Source organism: Hypanus sabinus, chromosome 5, assembly GCF_030144855.1.
Source record: "Hypanus sabinus isolate sHypSab1 chromosome 5, sHypSab1.hap1, whole genome shotgun sequence".
NCBI classification, from domain to species: Eukaryota; Metazoa; Chordata; class Chondrichthyes; order Myliobatiformes; family Dasyatidae; genus Hypanus; species Hypanus sabinus.
In genome coordinates this window covers 107,383,656-107,401,182 of record NC_082710.1, presented here as the reverse complement: position 1 = coordinate 107,401,182, position 17,527 = coordinate 107,383,656, and the positions used below count along the sequence as shown (strand labels likewise).

The following is a 17,527-nucleotide window of genomic DNA, read 5'->3' as shown; positions in this document are numbered from 1 at the left end:
GCAAAACAGTACTGAATTGTCTCTCAGCTTGTTTCTCTATCAGTAATAAAAATCACTGCTTTTTGAACACAAACACACACAACTGATGCTATGTAAAAACTGTTCTCGCGAAGCACAGTGTAGTGTCTTAACAGTCATGCAAGTGCACACAACTATCGGTAATTAGACACTGTTCAGCAACAGTCCCTAATCCAGTTAAATGACATAGTGTCCCAAGTAAGTGAATGGTTGGAATAAAGGGGCCCTTTTCTTATTGGCTGCCGGTGACGGGTGGTGTTCCACAGGGGTTGGTATTGGGGCCACTTCTTTTCATGTTATTTGTCAATAATTTGGATTACAGAATTGATGGCTTTGTGGCCAACTTTGCAGATGATATAAAGGTAGTTGGAGGAGCAGGTAGTGTTGAGGAAGTAGGATGTCTGCATTCTCTGAGGTAGAATAGGCAAAGAAGTGGCAGTGTCAGGAAGTGTATGGTGATGCACTTTGGTATAGGGAATAAAGGTGAAAACTATTTTCTAAATGGGGAAACATTTAATAATCAAAGGTGCAAAGGGACTTAGGAGTCCTTATGCAGGATTCCTTAAAGATTAATTTGCGGGTTGAGTTGGTGGTAAGGAAGGCAAATGCATTGTTAGCGTTCATTTCGAGAGGATAAGAATATATAGGCAAGAGTGTGATGCTGAGACTTTATAAGGCACTGGTCAATCCATATTTAGAGTATTGTGAGCAGTTTTGGTCCCCTTATCTAGGAAAAGATGTGCTGACGTCGGAGAGGGTCCAGAAGAGGTTCAGGGGAATGATCTTAGGAATGTATGGGCTAACATGAGGATAATTTGATGACTCTAGGCTGTAGTTGTTGAAGTTTTGAAGAATGAAGGGAGATCTCATTGAGACCTATCGAATATTGAAAGGCCTAGGTAAAGTGGATATTTCCCGTAGTGAGTGAGTCTAGGACCAGAGGGCACAGCCTCTGAATAGAGAGACGTTCATTTAGAACAGAGGTGAGGAGGCATTTCTTTGGCTAGAGGGTTAAGTTGAAAAGTTCTTCCTGTGCTCTCTGCCTTCATTTAAGATGATGTACAAGATCGTGGTCTCATTACCATGATCATTCTTGGCAAATTTTTCTACAGAGGTGGTTTGCCATGCCGCCTTCTGGGCAGTGTCTTTATAAGACAGGTGACTCTTGCCTTTATCAATGCGTTTCAGAGATTGTCTGCCTGGTGTCAGTGGTTGTGTAACCAGGACGTGATTTGCACCAGCTGCTCATACAGCCATCTACCACCTGTTCGAATGGCTTCACATGACCCTGATCAGGGGGGCAAAGCAGGCACTACACCTTACCCGAGGGTGACCCACAGGCTAGCGGAAGGAAGGCACCTTACACTTCCTGTGCTAGATATACATCTCCACCCTGCCACATTTATCCACTATATAAATATCACAAATAGCTTTTAAGTTGAATGGAGTGGACAGCTGTTTGAGTAATAGTAAGTGATGACTGAATCCTTTACAAAAATTGGTTTATGAGATACTTTTATGGTGGGGGAGCAAATATGCAAAAGGCTAGAGTATTAGAATGGAGATTGAGATGGCATAATTGTGCTTTTAAAATGTTTGCTATTCTGCAATAAGGACTTTCCAATAAATCAAGTGTTTTGACATAGTCATGATCTGAAAGAGTAGTGGAAAGAAACTTAATCATTATTTTAGAGGGCAATGGATGGTCCTTTAGGGGGAAATAATGGCATCCCTACAGTCTTAGTGGAATAAGACTGATGAGATTACTTAAGCAGAGTGTCAGTATGGAATTTGAACAAAATTCTTTCTATAATTCATATTTTCTAGAACAAGGTGCTCAAGAAGAGCATGGTAACCTGTCTAAATGACTATCACCCACTGTCATTTATATCCACAGTGATGAAGTATTTTGAGAGGTTGGTGCTGACGCGTATCAGTTCCTGTCTGAGTGGTGACTTGATCCACTTTTATTTGCCTACTGAAGCAACAGGTCCACAGCAGATGCTATCTCGTTGGCCCTTCACACAACCCTGGAACATCTGGACAGTAAAGATGCATACATCACAATGCTGTTTATCAATTACAGCTCAGCATTTAACACCATCATACCCTGAAATTTATTAATCAGCCATCTCCAGGATCGTGGATTTCCTCTCTTGTAGACCCCAGTCAGTTCAGATTGGCAAAAGCATCTCCTCCATAATCTCTGTTGGAGCACTACAGGGATGTGTACTTAGCCCCTTCTCTACTTGCTTTACATCTATGGCTAAGTACAGCCCCAACACCGTTTACAAGTTAGCTGATGACACCACTGTTGTGGGCTGTTTCAAAGGTGGTGATGAATCAGCATAAAGGAGGGATATTGAAAATTTGGCTGTGATGTAATGACAACTTTCTCTCACACAATGTCACTAAGACCAAGGAACTGATTGTAGACTTAAAGAGAGGGAAACCAGAGGTCCATGAGCCAGTAATCATCAGAGGATCAGGGTGGAGAGGGTCAGTAACTTTAAATTCTTGGATGTCATTACTTCAAACCTGTCTTGGACCCATCATATAAATATAATTGCAAAGAATGCATTATAGTGCCTCTACTTGCTCAGGAGTCTGCGAAGATTTGGCATATCAAAAACCTTAGCAAACTTCTATAGATGTGTGATGGAAAGTGTGCTGACTGGCTGTGTTACGGCCTGGTATGGGAACACCAATGCCTCTTGGAGGAAAATCCTACAAAAAGTAGTGGATTTGGCCCAGTGTGTCACAAGCAAAACCCAACCAACCATTGAGCACATCTGTGTGAAACATTACCATAGGAAAGCCTCATCCATTATCGAAGATACCCACTACCCAGACTCACACTATCAGGTTCATAAACAGTTACTATCCTTCAATCATCAGGCTCTTGAACTAAAGGGGGTAGCTACACTCATTTAAGGACTCTTTTATCTTGTTATTTCATGCCCATTATTTTTTGCTTATTTATATCTGCATTTGCACAGTTTGTTCTTATTTACAGTTACAGTTCTATAAATTTGCCAAGTATGCCTGCAGAAAAAGTCTCTCCAGGGTTGTATGTGGTGACGTGTATGTATGTATAATAAGTTTACTCTGAACTTTATAGTTCCAAGATCAAATATTAAAAGATTTAGAAGAGTAAGGATTTTTAAAATATAGCATATTACCAACCTCATGATATGTAATAATGATAATGCTTGAAGTGGGTCATGGCAAATATTAAAAGTTTAGGGGAGATCCCAGAGGTATTTTTTTTTACATAGTAGTGGATGCCTGGACCACACTGCTTGGGGTGGTGATACAGACTAATGCATGTAAAGGACTATTAAATAGGCACATGGATGTAGAAAAATTGAGTGCTATGAGCTGTGTAGGAGGGAAAGGTTAGATTGATCATTGCATAGGTGTATAAGCACAATGTTGTGGGCCAAAGGGCCCATATTGTACTGTTGAGTATTGTGTTCTCAGTTGTTGAATCAAAGCAGTTGTCCTGTAAAAATGTCATGTGAAAGCAGAAACTCTGAACTGCTCTGACATTGAGTATTAAACTCTGCAATGAAGCTGGAAGTATTTCAGATTTTAGAGTATATTGTGAGATAGCTTGGGATTGTTATCATTTCCGACTCTGAATTTATGTGCTACTGGTGAGCAGTCTTTGTCTTCAACTTGTTCATCACACGTGTACTGATGCAGCCATTCATCAGTGACAATCTTGACAAGCTCATCAATGAATTTCTCTGCTGTTTTGTGATCAGGAGGTGCATTATTGCCACAAATCTTTAAAATTTTTATTCCATGCATTTTCTTACCTTCAAATTTTAGTTCGTCATGATCAGCATACCGTTTAGTGGCATGTGTTCACTCAAATCCATTCTTTCAATACATACTTGAGATCTTCATTTTTCACTCTATCCAGTGTTTTTCTATTTTTCACTAATTCTGTTCATTACATATATGAGCTCACTTAGAACTGTCTGTGGTGCACAAAGACCTGCGGATCATGCGCCTGGGTATCTTCTCAGAACCTTGTGGAATTTTCCATTTGAGACAACATGTCAGCACTCAAAAAAAATCTTGGTTTTTGTATTTTGGAATCTGAACCCGCAAAGACAATCAACAGGATGGTTGTGCTGTTTGAAATGTTATTCCCTACTGTAATACCTGAGCTACTTTATTAAAAACTGATATATTTGTGAGAGGATTTGTATTCACCTAAGCAGGAAAATTAGTTTTTAGGCCACACCACTGTTAGGAGATTGATAACAGTAGTGCAACTTAAAAAATGTTTTTCTCCTGTTTACTTTTGAAATGCACTTCCCTGCTAGGAACTCTAAAGATCTTGACAGATATTTAATTGTCTCATTTCAGCTCAATGAATGAAGTTGTACATACTTCACCTACAATTGGCAGTAATGTAGAAGAAATAGTAGTGAACAATACACATTTTCTAATGTGGGATATTGGAGGTCAGGAGTCGTTGCGTTCATCATGGAACACTTACTATACCAACACAGAGGTAAGGTTTAACAATGATGATGTTCATGATGCAAGTTTATTTATTTTGGTGTCTTCATTCATAGATTATTTGTACTTAGCTAAATTATTGAGCTATAATTACCTTGTATCACCTTATTGATATGGTGTTGGCATTCTAACCCTTCCAGTTAGAAACATGCATGGAGGGAAAATATTAAAACTAAACCTTTCTTGAGACCAGAGGTTCCCAACCTGAGATCCATGGATCCCTTCTTAATGGTATTGGTCCATGCCTTGAAAATGGTTGGGAACCCCCGCTCAGAATTTTAAAATGGCAGTATTACCCTGTTTTTTGTAGCCTCTGTTAGTTTTATTGAGCTATCTGCAAAGATCCAAATTTCTTTTCTGTATTCTGGAGACATTTGACTTGAAAATTCAGAAAGCTTGACACTTTCCAATTACATGATCCTGAATTGGTTTATATTATTTGCTATTTACCACTTGCCCCTTCTAAATGGTTTGCACCTCTATATAGTTCATAACAGTGCATCGCAGTAAACTAGATTTGCAAGTATTGCTGGCTTTTCCTCACCATTTCCAGAACCCCATGGTCTAAATAGTGAAGATCAGCATAAACTCATTGGTACTCTATATTATTCTACTTGCCGCCATACTTATTTGCATTTGAAATTGACATCCATCTTGCACTTTTTACCTGAGCATCAGATTACCATGAGGTAAACAGCTTTGTTGAATTATGAAAAGGTAACTTTTACAGCATTTTTAGTCAACAAAGTATAACTTTTATGATTTTCAGTCAACAAAGTCTGAACTATGAACTTTATTTCCCCAAGGTACTAAATTTGTAAATCCATGTTGATACCCAAGTTCCTCAGGTGTTTTACTATCTCTTCACATCCCATTTAATGTCTCCCTATTGCAATTGTTACAGTTATATAGTTGCTGTGTTAACATAGAACTGGATGCTGAATTAAACTGAATCTCTTCAGCCTGTATGTGATCCATATTCTCCATTCTCTGCATATTTATGGTGTTTTTCTAACAGTCCCTTGAAACACCTCTATCGTAGCTGCTTCTACCAACAACCCTGGCAACCCATTCCAGCTAGCTACCACTGCGTAAAAGAAAAATAAGTTGCCCTCAAAGAAAATCTTCCTCTTGATTATACCACAAAACCGTCCCTCCCTTCCCCTACCAATAACCATTGTGATGTTAGGGAACGGAAATGCTGGCATATTAAGGGAAGCTCTAAGAATAGCAGGGTTGTGGTAGTGGGTGACTTTAGCTTCTCTAACATAGACTGTGACCTCCTTTGTGCAAGAGGTTTAGGAGGGGCAGAATTGAGTGCATCCAGAATTTTCTGTTAAATCAATATATATGTAGTCCAACAAGGGAGGTACTGTACTGGACCTGATTGTGGATAATGAGCCTTGGCAGATCACTGACCTTATAGAAGGAGAACAGGGAATAGTGATTATAAGTACATAACTTTTAAGATTGCTATAGATAAATATAAGTATTAACCTTGCAGGAGAATATCAAAAGGAGCAGGGCAAATTAAGACTATTAGGGATTAACTGGGGAGAGTTAGTTGGGAACAGTTGGGCAAATATGCATCAAACATGTGAAGTGTATTGAAAGACTTTGTGCAGAGAACAAGACAGGGTATGTTCCAGTGAGAAGGAAGGATATGAATGGCTTTGGTTGGGGGAAATCATGTCTTAGTAACTTGATTGAGTTTTTTAAGTATGTGATGGGACAGATTGCTGAATGTAGAGGTGTGGATGTTGTCTACATGTTCTTTAGGAAGGTGTTTGACAAGGTCCCTGATGGGATATTTAGATCCAGAATATTTAGATGCTTGGTATTCATGGTGAATTGGTCATTGGGATTCAGAATTGGCTTGCATATAAAAGGCAGAGGGCTGTGTTCAGTGGGACTTATTCTGGCTGGAGGTCTGTGATTAGTGTTCTGTCGAGCTCTGTACTGGGACCTCTGATGTTTGTGATTTATATAAGTAACCTGGATGAAAATGTTGATAGGTTGGTAGATGGAATTTAACTGGTAAATATGAAGTGCTGTACTTTGGGAGAGCAAATGTAAAGAGGTGGTGCACTGCCATGGCAAGACCTTTACAGTGTTGATGAGCAGAGGGATCTTGGGGTCAAAATTCATAGCTCCCTGAAAGCGGCTACACAGGTCGGTAGGGTGTTTAAGAAGACATGTGGCAAGCTTGCCTTTATTGAGGAACTGAGTTCAAGAGTAGGGAAGTTATGTTGCAACTTTATTTTATTTAGTGATGCAGTGTGGAGCAGGCCCCTCTGATGCTGCCCAGCTGCCAGTGATTTAATCCTAACCTAATCACAGGACAGTTTATAATGACCAGTTAGCCCAAAGTCTTTGGACTGTTAGAGAAAACCCACTTATACATGGAAAGAACTATCAAACTTTCTTACAGAGGATACAGGAATTGAAATCAGAGCAAGGTGTTTTGCACCTTTGCCCTAGAGGAATGCTGTTATACTGAATATGATGTGGTAAAGGCTGAGCAGAGATCTGATAGCAGATATAAGATTATGAGAAGCATAGAGATAGTAGATGGCTAGTATTATTTTTGCAGAGTTGAAGTGTCTAATGTTGAAGCCATTCATTTAAGTGTGTGGGGTGTGTAAGTTTAACCAAACAAGTTTGAGACATGTTATAGGCATTCGAGGTTCTTAGATAGGCACATGAATGTACAGAAAATGGAAAGATGTGGACATGGAGTAGGCAGAGAGGATGAGTTAGGCTTTTGATTACTAATTTCTTTAGTTTGGGCAGCATTTTAGGCTGAAAGGCCTTTTGTTGTGCTGTGCTGTTCTCTGTTCTATATCCTTACATTTTTCCTATCTCACCTTAAATGAATGCTCTAGTATTTGATATTTCTACCATAGGATGAAATATTCTGACTGTCTGACCTACCCATGTATCTCACAATTTAAAATACTTCCATTGGGTCTTAAGAGAAAACAACTCAAGTTTGTCCAAATACTCCTTTATAGCTCAAACCTAGGGAGCATCCTCTCCTGCACCCCGTTCAAAGTCTCACGTCAATCCTGTAACAGGGCAATCAGAATTTTACACAATACCCCAAGTGCAGTTTTATATTGCTGTAACATGACTTCCCTACTCTTGCACTCATTGCCCCAACCAATGAAGATGAGGTGCCATACACTATCTTTAGCACTTTGCCTTCTTTCAGCAACTTGAAGTCAGCTATGATCCCTATGAGCATCAGTGCTGCTGAGGCTATTGTACTAACTCCACGCTTTCCCCTTAAAGTGTAGCTTCACAAGTGCTCAAATTAAACTCCATCTGCCATTTCTCTGTGCTGTATCCATTGATAATCCTCTAGTAACATTAATGGACATCCATTTGATGTCTTCATTTTAAATGACTATTTCTTATCACGAAGTCAATTGACTTCCACCCTGGTTCTTTTGCTTATAATTTGGCATGTCTCTTCTTCCAGATGCTTAAATCTCCAGACCCGCATCTCATCATCTTGCTTATATATCCTACAATTTATTTGCCAATTTTCTGTAATTACATTGCCATGTTGCAATTCCCTTTGAAAACCCCTCGTCATCTTCCACTCCTTAATAAAACATGCCTTGACTTGTTTTCACCCAAAACAAACATTTTGGCATTCATTTTGTTTTCCTTGTGCTTCTATTCAACATAGATTCCTTGACCTTATCAAAAACATTGATCACAAATGTTGTTTGAAACTGTTGCACTATAATTTCCCATTGTAGATTTCAAATGCTATTGCTCTATAGTTTAAAGCGGCAATCAACTTTGATCTTGTTTCATGCTCCACATTGTTTTCCTATCAGATTCTATCATTTACAGACTATTTTTCACTTCTACCTTTCACCTCACAGCATTCATCACTACTTGTACTGTTCTCTCCTTACCTATAATCCCTCCTCACCCTAATCCACCTATTGCTTGCCAGTTCTAGCTCCACACTTTTCCCTTACCCCATTTATCTTCTCATTTTTCAGTCCAGATCAAGGGTCTCTTCCTAGCAATCGACTATCCATATCTCTCAAGATGTTGCTTGACCTACTTGAGTTAATTCAGAATTTAATATGTTGCTCCAGCTTTCAGCATTTACAGTCTCTGCGTCTATTTAGCCACATAATTCTTTGTTTAATTTCTCGTTTTAAAAAAATGCAAGAAATTAAGCTAATTTTGTAGACTACAGGTGAGGTAAACCACATTTTTTCCCCATTGGTGGCCAAACCAGCCCACAGAGATTAAACTTAGTCTGCACTGATATGCACAGTTCTATCAAATAACACTGGATAATAATTTTTTTTGAAAATGTTGCTGCCTTAGAAATATTTTGTGGTTATAATAGACCATTTGAATCTGAACACAAATATAATTTCAGACTACTTGTATCAAGTAGGAATTTGGAGAAACAACAAATTAATCTTTATTGAATATAATGTGTTTAATTGCATAATGATGCTGATGTGTTGCAGTAGTTCAATTAAGGTACAAATGTTTTGTTGCTGGTTTTTATTTGTACTCAGTGTCTGAGGCTTCTCATAAAAGTGTCCAACAATAATCAGCAAGCATTGGTGGATTGTAGTTGCCATGATACTATTTCTCCATGACTGCTATGTCCTGATGGAACCTTTCACCATGCTCATCACTGACAGTGCCAAGTTTTGCAGGGAAGGAGGCTAAATGGGAATGCAGAAAATGAATCTTTAGTGGTTTTATTTGCTTGAAGCATGTTGTCAACCAGCTGCACATAACTTGGTAGTTGCCAAGAAAACTGTTAACAATATCCTTGACTGCCTTCCATGCAATTTTCTCTAGTCCCACTAGAAGTTCTTCGAATTGCCTGTTATTGATAACCTGTTTGACTTGTGGACCAACAAAAATGCCTTCCTTAATCTTAGGAGAAGGGGTGAAGGCAGGTCCTGGTGCCTTAAAACCAGTGCTTCAGGTAGATTGAGCTCATCAGCCTGGGAAGGCTCTGGGGCGGGGGGGGGGGGGGGGGGTGGAACTGATTTCAAACCTCTGCTGCCTTGTGGCCATACCCACTCATGGGAAAGGCTTCGGGAGTAAACCCTGAGGACAAATCTGGAGCTGGAGTCCCTAAGGCAGTCCGACATTGCCTTCAACCTCATTCTGACAACTCCTTGACGACACTCGTGCCAAGCTGTATCGGCTCTTGCCCTTCCCTTGGACATCATCAGTGTCGTGGAGAGGGGAGACTTGCTGCATGGGCAACTGCTGGTCTTCTAAACAACCTTGCCCAGGCCTGCGCCCTGGAAACCATTCCAGGCACAGATCCATGGTCTCGCGAGACTAATGGATGCCACCGATCTTAGCATCAATTATTTTGACTTGAATTATGAATTGAAATAACAAATATAGGCGTGACAGGGAAATTTCATGGTGATTTTCATGATCAGCAGCCCCAAGTTCATAAGATATGCACAAAAAAATCCAAGAAGCAAAATCCGTATCTTATGAACTTGGGGCTGCTGATCATGAAAATCACCATGAAATTTCCCTGTCAGCTCTTTCAAACACAAATTTGTATACTCGAGCAATTCTGTCAGTAGCTGCTAAACTAGTTGTGATTGTACTCTTCAGCAAAATCAGTACACCTGTTTTAGCTCTTAATGTTTTTCAGTTTGTGATCGTGGTTGTAGACAGCATGGACAGAGAGAGGATAGCTATAACCAGAGACGAACTCTACAAAATGTTGGCACACGAGGTAAGCATTTTTTATTTTATGGTAAGACAGACAGACAGACAGACAGACATACTTTATTGATCCCGAGGGAAATTGGGTTTTGTTACAGCTGCACCAAACAACAATAGTGAAGAAATATAGCAATATAAAACCATAAATAAATAATAAGAAGTTAATCATGCCAAGTGGAAATAAGTCCAGGACCAGCCTATTGGCTCAGGGTGTGTGACACTCCGAGGGAGGAGTTGTAAAGTTTGATGGCCACAGGTAGGAATGACTTATGATGCTCAGTGTTACATCTCGGTGGACTATGACGCTCAGTGTTACATCTCGGTGGACTATGATGCTCAGTGTTACATCTTGGAGGATTTCTCTTATCTCTTTCCATTATCCCAGACTTCACATTGAATCATTGCCCCTTCCAACATTTAAATGTGATACCATCGCCAGGTGCCTTTCTCCTCTTCCAACATCGTGCAGGAATTTGTTCCCTCAGCAGATATAATATTTTTGTTTCTTTCCTCCCTACTGTCCAGAGTCCCAAGCATTTTGAATAGAAAGCAGCATCTTGGATTCTGTTTTAAGTTCAGTATACTATATTCATTCTTTATCTTGTGATGAGACCAAATGAAAAATTGCAGAAATCCTCCATTCAGCTGTTTAAAGCTATCCCTGATTATATGTCATTTTATTCTCCTTCTCATCACTTTCCCAAGATCCCCACCATGTTCTAATTCAGGAAAATATGTCTTCCATCAAATCCTTAATCTGTCTCGTTTTTCATCCTATTACCAAACGTCCTTTTTCCCTTCTGGCTGATGACATTTTTTATTCATCTTAAAACTTGGGTACTTTCATACTATTCCCAGTTCTGATGAAAGGTTATAGCAGTGATCATTCTTAGTTTTGAATGATTATGATCCTAGTGGCCAATAAAACCTTATGAAACATGCATCTGGTTCAAAAAAACTTGAAATTTTTAACTAATGTGGGATATTCATTTGGAATTGGTTTATTATTGTCACATATACTGAGATTATTTGCTGGAATTCAGAAGAATGAAGGGGGATCTCATTGAAATCTATCAAATCTTGAAAAGCCTCAACAGAGTGGATGTGGAATGTTTCTTAATGCGGGGGGAGTCAAAGACCAGCCTTAGAATAGAGGAATATCCATTTAGATCGGAGATGAGAAGGAGCTTCTTTAGCCAAGACTGGTGAATCTGTGGAATTTGTTGTCACAGGGGATATGGAAGCCAAGTAATTGAGTATATTTAAGACAGAGGTTGATTGATTCTTGATTAGTCAGGGCATGAAGGGATACGGGGTGAAGGCAGGAGAAGGAAGTAGATCAGCTATGATGAAATGGCTGATTATTATGCTTTAATGAGACACCAAGAAGAATGGACAGAGGCCATGGACCATTAGCCTCCTGAGAAATTTGAAGCCTTGTTGAACTTCATTGGATGTGGCATTACATGGTTGGATAAGGACAGTTAACATCTTGGAGCTTGAAACTTTCAACCCTTTCAACTTCAGTACTGTTAATGAAGAAAGGACCATGTGCACCAGCCCCTTCCAGTAATCAATGAGTGTTTTGTGGATATTGGTGGGAAGATTGTTGTCATGACACCATGTTACTAAGCTCTCTATTGCCTTACTATACTCCAGCTTATCGTTATTTGAGATATGGCCCACATCTGTAAATTTGTGGATGGAGTTGGAACAGGATCTGGCCACACAGTCGTAAGTGTATGGGGGGAAGAGTAGAGGGCTAAGGACACAATCTTATTGGGTGCCAGAGTTGAGAATAATTGTGACAGGGGTGTTGCTGTTTCTCTTTACTGATTGTGGTGTATTGGTCAAGAATTTGAGGATCTAGCTGCAGTGGGAGGTATTGTTTCCCAAGTTTTGGAGCTTGGTGATGAGTTTTCTTGAAATTATAATGTTGAAGGTAGAGCTGTAGTCAATAAACAATAGTCTAATATAGGTTCTTAACTGTCCAGATGCTCCAAAGATGAGTGTAGGGCCAGTGTGATGGAGTCTTCCCATAGACCTGTTTTGGCAGTAGACAAATTGCAGTGGGTCAAAGTTGTCTGGGAGGCTGTAATTAATGTGTGCTGTAACCAGCTTTTCAAAGCAATTGGTGTTAGATGTCAAAGCTGCTGGTAGTTAATATCCTTGATTGACGTAGGTAAGGCATTAATTGCTTTGCAAAGAAAAACATAATTTACAGAAGAAGGGAAGTATTACCAATGTAAATGACCCTTGGTTCATCTGATTATTTTTGATCTGTCAGCCTGACTTTATTCAGTTGAATTATTTGAAAGTCAAAAATCTTAAGTGCCTGGAGTTCTTTACCCTACTTTATCAAAGGAACGTCGTGTTTTGATGGAGTTTGTTTTTGCTTATGTGCAAAGCTGAAAAGCTATTTGGTATCAGCTTGACCGGCATTAATTTCTCGTCTCATTCTCCTTGAAATAAGTTGTTTATTGGGACATTCCAGGGGGTAGATAAAATGCCAACTACATCACAGGGGATATGGGATCACAGGCAAGCCAGTTAGTTAAGGATGAGCAGGATGCAGGGTCTCAGACTGGAACGCTGACTGTTTATTCATTTTCATAGATGCTGCCTGACCTGTCAAGTTCCTTCAGTATTTTGTGTGTGTTGCCAAGGAATATATTTTTCATGGGCAATGTCAATGAAGCCAATGTTTGTATTAACAATCCAACAGTTTTACATCACTATTACTAGTATTTATTTAACCATTTGAAACTAAATTCTGCCGATTTTGGTGAAGTTGAATCTTGTGAATCCATCAATGGTTCACCAATTGGATGCCAGTCCATTAACTTCACCATGATGCTATAGAACCCACAGAAGGAGTGCACTTTTAGTTCAACTTCCTATTTTGAGAATACAAAATTGCACATTACTTCAGTTTTGGTGTTGTTTATATTGTTCACATTGAACTTCAACTTTCATCGTGTAACAATCTTTGTTATTTAGTGAATTTCAGAGTGCAGTTATGTTTCTGTCCTTGGTGTTAAAGGGTTTCATAAAAATGAGCAGTTCTGCTTCTGGTGAATTGTAGGTCATTTATCTCAAAAGATGAATTTGGTGTAATATTCCTATTCTTGCCCTTTGATAAACTTTATGGGCATATATCTTGAGGTCCACTCCCGAGGCAGTTAATCTGTAACATGATGGTGTGATTCTGTACTGTCTTAAAAAATAGAGAAATTTCAGTATTTGCTGATAGTTGGACTTTGTTAAACATAGTTTTGAAATTTGAGCTACTCCAGCCTTTGAATGTACTTTCGAATAGATCATACTGGCCATTTTGTCCGTTATTTGTTGTTGAAATGAACTACACCTGATTTTAGTATATGTGTTTTGTTGCTTCACCCAGCTTGAATATTTCCAATCCTTTAAAGTTCAAAGTAAATTTTATTACCAAAGTAGTAGAAAATACCATATGCAACCCTGAGATTCACTTTCTTGTGGCATACTCAGTAAGCTCATAGAAAAATAACTATAATTGAATCCATGAAAGACCGTCCAATTGGGGCATTCAACCAGAGTGCAGAAGACAAATTGCCAATACAAAAAGAAGAAACAATAATATTAAATAATTAAGCAATAAATATTGAGAACATGAGAGTCCATTGGTTGTGAGAGGAGTCCAGTGATGGGCAAGTGAAGATGAGTGAAGTTAGTTCAAGAGCCCGATGGTTGAGGGGTAATAACTGTTCCTGAACCTTGTAATTTACTTTTGTAAAGTTAAGACTTCTGCACATTTGAACAGCTGTTGCATGACAAATATTAAAACATCATGCTTTCACATTAAATGAAATTGTGCTGTCATTGGATTTCCATATTAGTGCATTTTACGTGAAATTGATTTTTCTGTGCCAAAATTATTTGACAATACCTTGCATTTGTTCATCACCATTTATGAAAAAATTAACTTTTAAAATCCAATCTGTATCAAGTACTCCATTTTCTCAGAGAAATGACATTGTCTTGTATTCTGAAATTCAGGATCTAAAGAGAGCTGGACTGCTGATCTTTGCAAACAAACAAGACATCAAAGAATGCATGACAGTAGCTGAAATCTCTCAGTACCTTAAGTTGACCTCAATTAAAGATCATCAGTGGCATATCCAAGCTTGTTGTGCCCTGACAGGCGAAGGGTAAGTGTTTCGTATTTTACTCATTAATTGCTTTTGGTTGAGTAACCAGGAGAACAAATTGTGCAGTCATGGATTTTTATTTTTAATGATCTCTGGCTATTCTGAAGTAACTTGATGTTTTTACTTTTTGAGCTTATAACAATGGATAGTCTTATCACAGAACATTTTTCTGACATTAACTCTTCAAACACTATGGGGTAGAACACAACACCCTTTCATTTGTCCCAATGGCATAATTTAACCCTTTATGTAGAAAAGTAAGACTTAATTTCAGTCCTGAGAATGGGTCTAGTGCTAAATAAAAATCGGCTTAACTCTGTAATTGCAGTAACAATTTCAGCTGGGAAAAGCATTATTATTACAAAATTCAAGTTCTAGAAACCTAAAATAAAAACATTGACCAGCTGAATATTACCAGCAAGAGACAAAGTCAGAATTAATGTGCCAGGCTGATGACCTTTTATTAGAACCTTCATTGACATTATTTCATTAATATTGCTGGGCTTAATTCCAACTCCAAATCCCGAGGAAGAGCTGAATGGAAAGAAACATGGTGATGCATAACTGAACACTTCTTAGTCTTTTTTCTTAAGGGCTGCACATCACCTTCAGGATTTCTGATGAAGTGGAACAAACTTGCAAAACGCATCACACCCTAACGCACATGGTTGCATATCCTCCCTTTTGGAGACTGAGCTCCAGGTTATTGTTGAACTCAATGAATCAGACTTTGCACCTTGTAATGTAACCTCTGCAAAATAAACTGTCCCTACTCAAGATGCTGTCCCTTGACAAAACAAAGTATGTCAAGCTTCAAGGAAAACGTGTACTGATTTCTAAACCTTTGGAGCAACTTCTCTGTGAAGGCAGATGTTAGGGAGATAAAATTTCCAGTGCTTATAAATGTATAGGAACTGTTGCTACAGAAAGTCTAACTAAGTGGTTCTTTTTAATCAGTGATATTGGAAAATTGCAAAAGAGGGATATTTTCTGAAACAACACCACATTTAATGAACTAATAGTTGGAATTTTACAGCACTTTCAAACAGGAAAGCTGTTGCCAGTTTTGAAAAGTAAAAATAGTAACAGATCTAAAATTATTCAGCTTTCTGTAGTATGATTGATAAATTTTAATATGTCGAGAGCTGTCTGTTTATGTTAAAATCTGTTGTTAATCTGTAACATTTTATATCTTCTTGCTGTGTCTTGTATAATTCTCATAATAAAAAATTGGAACAGACGAATTCAGAAGTTTAAATGTTTTTGCTGTTTTCTTCAGTACTCTTTTTGATGAATTGATGTGAACTCTGGATCTTTTCATTCCAAAACTGAACCATGCATTCATTAATTGTTGTGTCTCTCTCCACAGGTTATGTCAAGGATTAGAATGGATGACATCACGACTTAAGGTCAGATGACCTCCATAGATCAGGATGCATGGACCATTAAAATCTGAACTGTATAAATCTTCCAGCAGTAACAGCTCCTTACTTGCTGGATTTATTGGTATTTATTTTTAAGACTGAATAAAGTTTACTACTTTCGCACTTGCTACAAGTACATGTTTGGAAAGACTTTCCTTAAGGATCAAGATTGAGTTGAAGACTGACTTCGGTTGATCATTTGTAGCTTTTCTTTTAAAGATGGCTGTGATTGACTTTTTTTTCCTTTGGAACCAGCACATTTTGCTCAGGGTAGAGTTTTATAGTATTTGGTAAGTATTCGAAAGGGGAGAAAAGTGATTTGTATTCCAGCATTATCAACTTAATTGCTCTTCACTTCCTTTTTATTTAATAAAAATAAGCTATAATCTCAATGGAACAGTGTTACACTATTTACATCTGAAAACACCATGTTCTGACTGAGCTACCAGTTGCTGTTAAAGTCTGGTTACGGTTGAGATCACTGTGCTGAGGAAACCCAAACATTATAGCCATTTTTCATTGTTTTTAGAATAAACAGCGATCTGTATGTTTTATATAAGGTTGCCTAATCTGCAAAATTTGCTTTTGAGTACGTTGCATGCACAATGTAGATTGGTACTAAAATTCACTAAAAGTATAATCAACATTCTATTGGGAAGCAGGTTGAAAGATATTTGTTTTAAATCATATGCCAGGTTTTCCACTTAAGCGCTAACATCTCCACACAAATTCTTTCTTAAGTAAAAATAATTATGGATGAATTGGAAAGATGTTTTGTTAAAATTGTAGGATGTCTTTATTATTAATATTAACATTTAGCACAATGAGACTGGTTGTTTCAGCAGCATCTGAAAAATATTGCCAATTTTCCAATCTAATCTGGTATTCTACCATCAGAAAATATTTGTGTTTTTTGGACTTGGAATAAAAGTTCTTCCATTTCATCTGATGGAGTTTGAAATTATTTTGCAGGTTTGGGCTGGTTGAAGAATTAATTTATACAGTGAAGTAACTTAGAGTACTGTTTAAGTATGGTTTAAACATGGCATTGTTTGAACTCTAACTAATGATCTAAACACCATTGATTTGAAAACTGTCACTCGAGTTCTAATTTTAATTATCTCTATTATGGTCATTTACATTTTGTCATATAGGACTAACATGAAACAATTGTGTGTGATATAAAAGTTCTCTTCCTTTAGAGACTATGATTTGTGGATGATGTGATCCAGCGCAAAAGCATACTTAAGATTATGAATTATATTAAAGACTATCATTTGAAATTACTTGTTCCAATGGATGTATTTTTAGATAAGTAGGGCCAAAGTGAAAAGAAATCCCAAACCATTCAACCCAGAATGTTGATCTTCCTGAGAACACTGTGATGCCTTCTTCTTGAGCGGGGTAAATTTCTTTTCAAATGTATATAATTATGTGCAATGGTTGACCACACTCAAACAAATAGATGTGTACTTCTTTCTGTGAGCGGCCCCAAGGAAGCTGATTATGTAATTGGCATCGTTTTGGGGGAGAAAGTACTGTGTGTAAACATTCATGTATAGTGCAAGAACAATTTGAAAATGCAAGAAGCACCAAATGCATTTTGAT

General features: G+C 38.1%; 1 protein-coding gene across 1 annotated transcript in view; it reads left to right on the top strand.

Annotated features, from left to right (window-relative positions):
- The window catches only part of arl5a (ADP-ribosylation factor-like 5A), a 45,097-nt gene extending 28,786 nt beyond the window's left edge, over nucleotides 1-16,311 (top strand). Inside the window, exons 3-6 of the mRNA XM_059970311.1 lie at nucleotides 4,402-4,549; nucleotides 10,235-10,318; nucleotides 14,344-14,495; nucleotides 15,865-16,311. Of these exons, the coding sequence (XP_059826294.1) occupies nucleotides 4,402-4,549; nucleotides 10,235-10,318; nucleotides 14,344-14,495; nucleotides 15,865-15,913 (433 nt within the window). The 3' untranslated portion in view covers nucleotides 15,914-16,311. The remainder of the gene's footprint in view (nucleotides 1-4,401; nucleotides 4,550-10,234; nucleotides 10,319-14,343; nucleotides 14,496-15,864) is intronic.
- Nucleotides 16,312-17,527: the final 1,216 nt, after the last annotated feature.